This window comes from Elephantulus edwardii, unplaced genomic scaffold (genome assembly GCF_000299155.1).
Source record: "Elephantulus edwardii isolate Elephantulus edwardi_28Jun2011 unplaced genomic scaffold, EleEdw1.0 scaffold00017, whole genome shotgun sequence".
Classification (NCBI taxonomy): Eukaryota; Metazoa; Chordata; class Mammalia; order Macroscelidea; family Macroscelididae; genus Elephantulus; species Elephantulus edwardii.
This window is the reverse complement of record NW_006399767.1, coordinates 13652182-13662017: the sequence shown is the minus strand read 5'-3', so window position 1 is coordinate 13662017 and position 9836 is coordinate 13652182. Positions and strand designations below refer to the sequence as shown.

General features: G+C 40.6%; 1 protein-coding gene across 1 annotated transcript in view; it reads left to right on the top strand.

The window, feature by feature from the left end:
• Positions 1-6259, top strand: part of POLH (polymerase (DNA directed), eta) — a 52763-nt gene extending 46504 nt beyond the window's left edge. Inside the window, exons 9-10 of the mRNA XM_006881953.1 lie at positions 2711-2880; positions 5422-6259. Coding sequence (XP_006882015.1) covers positions 2711-2880; positions 5422-6259 — 1008 coding nt within the window. The remainder of the gene's footprint in view (positions 1-2710; positions 2881-5421) is intronic.
• The last annotated feature ends 3577 nt before the right edge of the window (positions 6260-9836 follow it).

Below are 9836 nucleotides of genomic sequence, written 5' to 3'. Positions count from 1 at the left end.
GCTGACTGTTGTTCTTCCCGGGTCTCTTCCAGGTCCCTCTCGCGGTGGAACCCCATCTGGTGGCGGCGTTCTCCCGTCGTCCAAGTTTCACATGCACATGTTGTTGTTGTTATGTGCCGTAGAGTCGCCTGTGACTCATAGCAACCCTATGTACAACCTGTTTTTCTTTTTTTCATAACACTTAGACATTTCTATTCTATCTTATTTGTTATTTTTTTTTAATATCCCCTCCAACCTCATAAAATCCAGAAGGGTGTACATTTCTGGGTTTTTAATGCCTAAACAGCTTTAGGCATTCAGTTATAGTTGAATGGTTTTAGGGGACAAAATCATTTGTAATTGTCAGTTTGTGTTCTCTCAAGTTATTAAAATCTTTACATATATTTAGTCACTCATATCCTACTTTGTATGTCTTTACTCAAAAAATAGTTACTGCTGCCCTCTCTTCTGCCTTAAGGATATTTCTTTTTAAAAGCATCTTTTGGTTTAAAATCAGGAAAAGTGAGAATCAAGGTTGTATCTTTTCTTCATATCTGTTCTGTCTGTATGCTGAGCAGAGAAGCTGGACTATGTGAAGAAGACAGCAGAATCAGTGCTGAAGGAACACTCATTAATAACTTGCATTATACAGATGACATGACTTTACTTGCTGAAAGTGAAGAAGACTTGAAACACTTATTATCCAACACTATAGTCTTCAATATGGATTGCAACTCAATATCAGGAATGCAAAAATCTTCAACAGTGGACCAATATGTAGCATCGTGATTGAAGGAGAAAAGACTGAAGTTGTCAACAATTTCACTTTACTTGGACCTACAATCAACATCCATGGTAGAAACAGTCAGTAAATTAAGACATGTTGCACTGGGGAAATCTGCTGTCAAGGACCTTTCCAAAGTGTTAAAGAGCAAGGGTATCAGTCATTAAAAGACCTAAGGTGCACCTAATCCAGCCATGCTCTTTCCAGCTTCTTATGCATCTGAATGTTGGTCAATAAATAAGGGTGACAGAAGAATTGATGCCTTTGAATTGTGGGCTGGAGGAGAGCATTGAACATCCTATGGACTGCCAAAAGAACAGACAAGTCCTGTGGAGGAAGTGTAACAAGGGCTTTCCTTAGAGGCAAGGATAGTAAAACTTTGTCTTAGTAAACATATACTTTAAACATATACATATACTTTGGGCATGTCATCAGGAGGGACTAATCTTTTGAAAAAGCCATTATGTCGGGGAACGTGGAGGGGTTAGAACAAGAAAGGAAGAACCTCAACCTAGATGGACCGACTCAGTGACTGTAACAGTGAGCTCGAGTGTGTCAGAGCTGGTGAGGACGTGCAGGAGAGCAAGGCTCAGATCTGTTGTTCACAGCAGTGCTGTGAGTCAGAATCAACTCAGGGACACCTACCAACAACAGCCTTTATTTTGAGGGAATTTCCATACAGACTTTTCCCATTATTTCTGTCTCTTGGCCTTTATTTCTCAGTTTACTTAGAATCAAAATATTCAGGTACCTAGAATTCACTGAAAAGTCAGTGATCTTGTTCTATAGCAGTAGGCTATATTACCCTGTATCTTCTATGGATAAGTAGAAAGGAGGCAACTGTACTAAAAATTTTTTATGTATAATAGCATCCCAGAAGGGGCAAGGGAAGCTAAGATTGTAGACAAGACCTCCTGGTATAATTCCTATGTCTTGATATCATAGCTTGTATCTTTATTTCAGACATGAAACTTTTATTTTATGAACTCTAATTTACAAAATATGGTATTGTAGATATTTTTTGTAGAGTCTTTGTGTTAGGGACCTCTCCAAAGTGCTGAAGAGCAATAGTATCTCTTTGGAGACTAAGGTGCGTCTGATACAGGCCATGGTCTTTGCAATCACCTGTTATGCATCAGAGAGTTGGACAATGACCAAGGAGGATAGAAGGAGAATTGATGCCTTTGAGCTGTGGTGCTGGAGAAGAGGATTGAGAATACCATGGACTGCTAGGAAAACAAACAGATTTGTCCTGGAAAGGGTTAAACCGGGTGGCTCCTTGGAGGCAAGGATTCTGAGGCTCCGTCTAACATACTTTGGACATGTTGTGAGGAGAAACCGGTCCTTAGAGAGGGACATCATGCTTGGGAGGGTGGAGGGACAGCGCAGGAGAGGAAGGCCCTTTATGAGGTGGATTGATTCAGTGACTGGGGTAATTGGGATGGGAGTGTCAGAGACAGTGCGATTGGCACAGGACAGAGTGGAGTTTAGGGCTGTTGTACATAGGGTCGCTATGAGTTGCAGGTGACTCGACGGCACATAACAACAACAACAACTTTGTATGTACACCCCCTGCCACATACTGGAAATCCCCATTTTTAGTTATTCTATCTTCTTCTCATCAACTGTCAAAATACCCTACTTATCCTAATAATTCTTCACCTACATTATGTCTTCTCCAACTCCTTGTTATACTTTTTATATTTTGTGGAACTATGTAATGGTTTTTTGCCTTTGCATCCCTCACAGTATCTAGACTAGTGTTTTAAGTATAATAGGTACTCAGTATGTATTTGTGGTTTATATTAGTAAATGCCTGGGATCAACAGTTTCACTCTTGACTTTTAAACAGTTTCAAAACCATCTGTCACCCTAGTTATTTTTATTTCTTGTTATTCAGGTTAGCACATAACTTTGGTTCTGGTCTCCTTCTTCTTCCATGTGCAGAATGACAGGGTATCCACCCAGTTGGTTGTGAGCATCCGTTTCCAAGGAGATAAACGTCTCAGCAGCCTGCGCCGCTGTTGCTCTCTTACCCGCTATGATGCTCACAGGATGAGCCATGATGCATTCGCTGCCATCAAGAACTGTAATACCTCTGGAATCCAGACTGAATGGTAAGTGCTCTTTTAGCTTGTCTTCTTGGAAAAGATTTATGCCCTGCCTCAGCCTAAAATTAGTAAGCATCTGATCTCTTCTAGCTGGGGTTAGCTCTTGGTGACGATGGCTACCACCGCCAATTACAGAGGGAAATTACAGAGGGAAACAGCCATTCACTAAGGGAGGAAACCCAGTTACAGCTCTAGAAACAAGGCTGCTCAGCTCCAGCTTTCTTGCCCAGCATTTGGTGCAGGCTACATTAGAAGGCAGCTGGCCAACTCCCCCTGCCTGTGTCAGCCTGCTGGATAGTCAGAGAGATGGCCAGTTACACTTCAAGGACAAAAGTCAAGTTGTGACAATGTTGTTGTTCTTATGTGCCGTCGAGTTGCTTGAGACTCATACATTTGGGAATTTCTTTCAACTACTTGATTGTCCTGTTTTAAAAACATATTGATAATCTCTAATATCTTAACTAAATTATAAGCTGAAACAATGGTGAAACAAATGTCATATTCATTAATAAATTATAATTTAATTGCCCATGATATATAAACAAATATGAATTGCACTGGGAAAATCTACTGTCAGGGACCTCTCCAGAGTGCTAAAGAGCAATGATGTCAGTCTGGAGACTAAGGTGTGCCTAATCCAGGCCATAGTCTTTGTAATTACTTGCTATGCATCAGAAAGCTATACAGTGACTATACATGATAGAAGAATAACTGATGCCTTTAAGCTGGGGTGCTGGAAAGAGTATTGAATATATCATGGACTCCTAAGAGAACAAACAGGTTTATCCTAGAGAAGGTGAGACCAGACTGCTCCTTGGAGGCAAGGATTCTGAAGCTCCATCTGACATACTCTGGGCATGTTGCAAGGAGGGACATCAGTCTTGGGAGGGTGGAGGGACAGAGCAGGAGAGGAAGACTCTGGATGAGATGGACTGACTCCATGGCGGGGTAATGGGAGTAGGTTTGTCAGAGATGATAAGGTTGGCTCAGGGTAGAGCAGGGTTCAGAGCTGTTGTAAACAGGGTTGTTAAAAGTTGCAAGTGACTTGATGACACATAACAACAACACACAAAAAAAGTATCTTTTTTTTCCAGTGTGTTAATTTACTGTATAGGTAGCTCTGATTTTTACAATTAGAATCTTTTATTTAACAAGAGGGCTATGGTGGAGGATTCCACAGTGAATTCTGCTGCTAATCCAACGGCTGCACAAATCCAGCAGAACCTCTGAAGGCAAAGGATGGGCAGTCTCCTTGGGTGGGATTTACAGCTTCAGAAACCCAGTGGAGGGCCAGCTAGGACTTGGTTCCCACTTGATGGCAGTGAGCTTGAGTTTCATGTTATTTAACATATCCTATTAAATTGAAAAAGGAGCCGTGGGAGTGCAAAAGGAGCTCTGATGGCTTAGCGGTAAGGAATTGGCACTGCAATCCCAAAGGCACATGGTTCAAATCCACCAGCTGCTCTTCAAGAGAATGAAGGCAGTCTTCTCCTGTGCAACTTGCTGCTGCTTGAAATTCTAGAGTATTTACCAACCAGATAAAAAAAAAAACAACGGGGGCAACAACAACAAAAATTCCAGAGTATATGATAGGGTATTATGATTATCACAGGAATCCAGAATTAAAGTTACATAGTGGAGTACATTCGGGACGGGGGGATTGTATACCAATGAAGACATTTATCTTTTGCTTTTCAAAGAGAGGAACGAACTGGGGGGTGGGTAGGAAAAAAAGTGCAACAATGAATGAATGAAAATCCAAAATCTCTGTGAATGTTCATTAACATTAATAAAATTTTTTTTTAAATTCCAGAGTAGAAAACATGTCAGACATGATGAGTGGTGCTGTTAAAAACAGAGACATAAGTAAAAGCATTTGGGGAGAATTTCAATCTTTCAAGTCTAAATATTCTAAGACTTCTTTTTTATTTAAAAACTTGTTTTTCCCAAGCCTTAACTGTAACAGCTCTCTGCAGTATCTTTAGATAGACAGATGGACAGATGGATAAGGTAGATAGATTCTACTCCGCTATCAGGAGAGCCGTGCTGCTTAAGGTAGATAGGTGGACACTGAGTAATTTATTCTCAAAAGTGGGATTCCAGACCATCAATACCAATTAAGAACTTGTTAGAAAAATGAATTCAGGTTTACTGAATCTGTATTAGTATCCACGTACACAGTACCATTTGAGTGCCACTACAGTCTATAATGATTATGTACAATCATTTTCTCTTGTGGCAGAACTAAAATCTCAATCATTACGAGTGAAATCTGTCCTCTGAAAAAAGAATTCTGGTGGCCTGCTCTGAAGAGAGCTGCACTGCTAACCCAGAGGTGGTGGCAGTCCTAATCCACCAGCAGTTCCTTGGGAGAAAGGTGGGCAATCTCCTCCCATGCTCTTTACAGCCACCGAAAATCCTGGAGGGTCAGGTTGAGTCAGTTCCAACATGATAGCAATGAGTTGGAGGTGGTGACATTTCCCCCCTTTTTAAACTCTAAAAGAGCAACCTAGTGCTAATCTTCTTGTCTCTTTACTTTGTGCACAGGTCCCCTCCCCTCACAATGCTTTTCCTCTGTGCTACCAAATTCTCTGCCTCTGCCCCTTCATCTTGCACAGACATCACCAACTTCTTGAGCAGTGACTCAAATTCTCTGCTAAAGCTTCCAGTTACCAATTCAGAAGCTAGCACCCAGGGAAGTGGCCCATCAGTGACAACCACCAAGAAAGCAACTAGTTCTTTGGAATCATTCTTCAGAAAAGCTGCCGAAAAGCAGAAAGTCAAAGAAGCTTCACTTCCATCTCGTACTCCCACCACTCAGAATCCCACGAACAATTCACCATCCAAACTCTCAGCGTTTTTCCAAAAGAGTCAGACCAAGGGAATTGAGCCCTTTTTTAAGCAGAAATGTCTGGAAGCCCTAAAGAAGCAAGCACTTCATAATCCTTCAGTTTCCTGTCTGACACCAAATCCAGATTATGAAGATGTATTGAAACCAGAATCCTCTGAAACAGTTTGTGCAGAGATGGGTTTGGCCCAGAGCAGCCCAAGCAGGCTTGCTCCTTTCACTTCCAAGTCTGCGGTGGACGTGGCTCCAAAGGCAGCTACTACTCCGAGTTTGTTGGATGCCGAAGACCAAGTTTCCTGTGACAAGTGTAGCTCCCTGGTGCCAGTATGGGAAATGCCAGAACATATGGACTATCATTTTGCATTGGAGTTACAGAAATCCTTTTCACACCCTCAGTCCCCAAGCCCCCAGGTGGTTCCTGTGGTTTCTCCTCAAGGCAAAAGAAATCCCAAGAGTCCTTTGGCCTCCAGTAATAAAAGGCCTCGGCCTGCAGGCATGCTGACATTAGAATCATTTTTTAAACCTTTAACACACTAGTACTGACCTCTAGGCTTGCTGCAGCAAGTTAATATTTTATCTATAACCTGGGAGATGGAAATCTCTTAAGGAAATCTATTAACTTTATGAAATTTTTAATAAGAAAATAATTAGGTGCAAAGTTGAGGTTCCCATCTCATTTTCAGCATGGATTCTAACCCCATGTCTGATAAAGATATAAAAATCCATCTTCAGAATTTAGGGAGCCAGTGTCACACAGTAAAAACAGTGTGTCAAGGGACCATGCAGTCCAAGTGACTTGGTTCTGCTTAGCATCTGCCTCTGTGCATATATGGCCTTGAGCAAGTTCCTTTCCTTGTCTGTAAATATACTGAGAATACTATATAGATTATTGAAGGTTACAAATAAAATCCTTAAAGTGAATAGCTTAAAATTGCCTCTAAGATGGGATGGAACAAAAAGTTTTTAAAGTTTCCTATTAACTTTGTGACAGGAGAGTTCTTGACCCCGACTGTATTTTCAGTTTGAAAATGGACAGGGAAGAGTTGGAACTTTAACGTGATATGATACATAGTGTAGGACAGGGCTGTGTACACAAAAGCTACTCAAATTCTGAATTTCATACAGGTAAACCTTATTATAAAGCAGCTCTGGTCGTATGCCATTTAAATGCTCACCTGGCAATGGGCTTCCATAAAGATTGCTGTTTATCATAGTATCAACTTATAGAGACAGAACTCCATGTGACACAAGACTGCCCCATACGGTTTCCTCAGTTGTATTCTTTACAGGAGCAAATCCCTAGGTCTTTTTGCCCACAAAGCTGGTACGTTGGTTTGGAGCACCAACCTATCACTGAGCAGCTAACTGCTTAATTGTTGTACCTCCAGAGCTGCTTTTGTAAAGATTGTTGTGTTGTGTCTCACAGCGGACCCTCCTGCAGGTTTTCAGAGGCTGTAAATCACATGGGAGATTTCTAGGCTTTCTCCCTCAGAAAAACTGGTGGATCCAAACAAACTGCATCCCCATGTATTGAGTACGGCTTAGCACTAGACCAACAGAGTTCCAAGAAAACCCTATTGTTTTCTCCTCTGCCCCATAGGGTCACTGTGTGTTGAAAATTGACTCAACTGCAAATAACTGCAACAAACCCAATTATGGCTGCAGTCTCGGCTACTGACCTTCCAGCTTCTGTATTTTGAGATTGCTGTTGAACCTGTTCAGACACTGTTTAGGTTGGGTAAGCCATGATCAAAACTGTATAATTTCTGTAATCTTCCTATTGTACTGAAGAACAGTAACATCAGCATCACCAGAGAGCTTGCTAGAAATAGCCTCAACCTTACCCCCAAATCAGAATTTGGATATTAGTTATTAATATTTCCAAGTTATTAGTTATACATTTCCAGGTTATTAGTCTGGAAATACTAACCTAGAAGATACCAAAGTCCAGGCTTGTCGTGGGCAGTAGCACTTCCTTAAACTCTAAAATGCAAATGTAAGTGCTCAATGTTTAAGTCCTTAGGGTCACTGGCATGTGAGGTGAGGGGACTATTCCTCTCTTCCTTATTGCAGTGTGAAAATTGTCAAAATTCACTGTCACTTTTCATCTTAATACTTACAGTATTGTTTTTAGAGTGGAGTGGTGGGGAGAATAATTAGTATGAGAAAAAAGGGCACATATACCTTTCCTTTCGTATATAGACAAACCACCCTCAACTTTTTTTAGCTTATTTCTAAATTAAGGAGGGAGAGAAGATGTCTGTTTATTTTGGGTCCAGCATAAAACAGTTTTTGTTTGCCTAAACATCTTCTGCTTTTATGGAAATCTAACTTTAAATATCTAATAAAAATTAGTGGTGTACATGCTCTTTTCTGTACTAGACTTATGGCTTCATGAAGGCAAGAATTCTTCACAGTGCCTTGCATATGTTGTTGTTATGTACCCTTGAGTGAAAATCAACTAGTTGACCTTCCAAGCAGGTTTTCAGAGGCAGTAAATCACATAAGGAGCCTGCTCATGTTGCCCGCAGACAGCTAGCTGCAGCTGGTGGATTCAAACCACAGGTCTTTGGGTGGGTAGCACATCATCTTATTAGGAGGCCACCGGAGTTCCAAGAAAACCCTCCCTTTGCATATAATAGGTACTTGCTATGCATTTCATGAATGCATAGTGAACAATTTTAAATCTGATTATCAAAACAGAAAATTAAAGAAAAATAATAAAGAGTAAAGCGAACTTGGAGGGGATTAGGGAGGAAAAATGTGCAACAATTAATGAATGGAAATCCAATTTTTCTGTCAACTTTTGTTAAAGTGTCAATAATAAAGAAACATAAACCAGAAACAATACTGAGGAACCTGCCCCAAACAACTTTTTATATTTCCGAGTGTTCCATAAATATAAGAAGTTGGCCTGTTAGTTCTAAGAGGTATCTCAAGAGTTGTTGGTTTTTTCTCAAGTTTTCTTTTCCTTAGGAAAAAGAGAAGTGATTATAAACCAAGCAGCTTGGGTGAAACATTCATCGTTTTGATGTGCTACATATCAAGTAAATTGCTCCACCTCTGTTTCTCCCACATAGCATCATGTAGGAAGGTCACACAATGGAAACTTGTATTTCACTAGACTTTGTGTCAAGGAGAAAGCTGGCAGGTGATCAGTAAGGAGGGATCCTCAGGATGGCTTGTTTTCTTGGGGAGTCCAACTCCACCCATTGCCAAGTGAAGGTCAGTGTGAGGTTAAAACTATAGTATCTTTTTTGCTGAATAGAACCTTTACTTCTAATAGCACAGAGAGAAGTAATGGGTTTTTAGTTTCAAATCAGGAAGCTTATCAACCACAGGCATCAAGTTAAATCAGTAACATTTTTAAAACCAGCTGAACCTGAGTGGTAGGGAATCAACAGCTTAGTTTCAGAATGGGATGATAAGATTGTTAAATTTCTTTTGCCAAGCTTCTCCACCTTTTGTGTGTGTGTGTGTGATAAATCAGAGACTCTGAAACCAGGACAGACACTAAAATTCGGCCTGCTGGCCCTAACAATTTCAAGAATCCAGTTTAAGGTCTGTAAGCCTCACTTGAGGACACTTGTTATTGGTAAGAAAGTGTGAAGAGCCAAATTACAGTTTGTAAATTCTACTCTTCTGTAAGCAGCTGGCCCTCTAATCTCAAAATCTCTTGACAGTGTTAGTTTCAGGGCACAGTGGAAAGGCTCCTTATTTCAGCTGAAAAGGGTGAGTTTCACGTTCTACTCTGCTAGCTCAAAGCACCATGCAAAACAGGTTGGAACACTTAACTTGGCTCTAGACCTGGAACACTGACCTGTGTCGGTGACACTTCTGCATTCGAGGTTAGAAATGTTGGACTTAATAATAAACTTAATAGCCTCTGGAGGCTAAGCCTGTATCTTAAGCATAAGCACAGTGTATCCAAGAAAACATTTTTATTCTGTACAATATATGTGTGTGTATATATATATATATTTTACATATGTATTTATATATATGCAGAGAAACCTCTACCAACAAATCCCTGCAGAGAAACCTCTACCAACAAATCGATGCTAACAAAGGGAAAAGGGAGTCCATGCCCTGCAGAGTGGCAAATATGGCAACA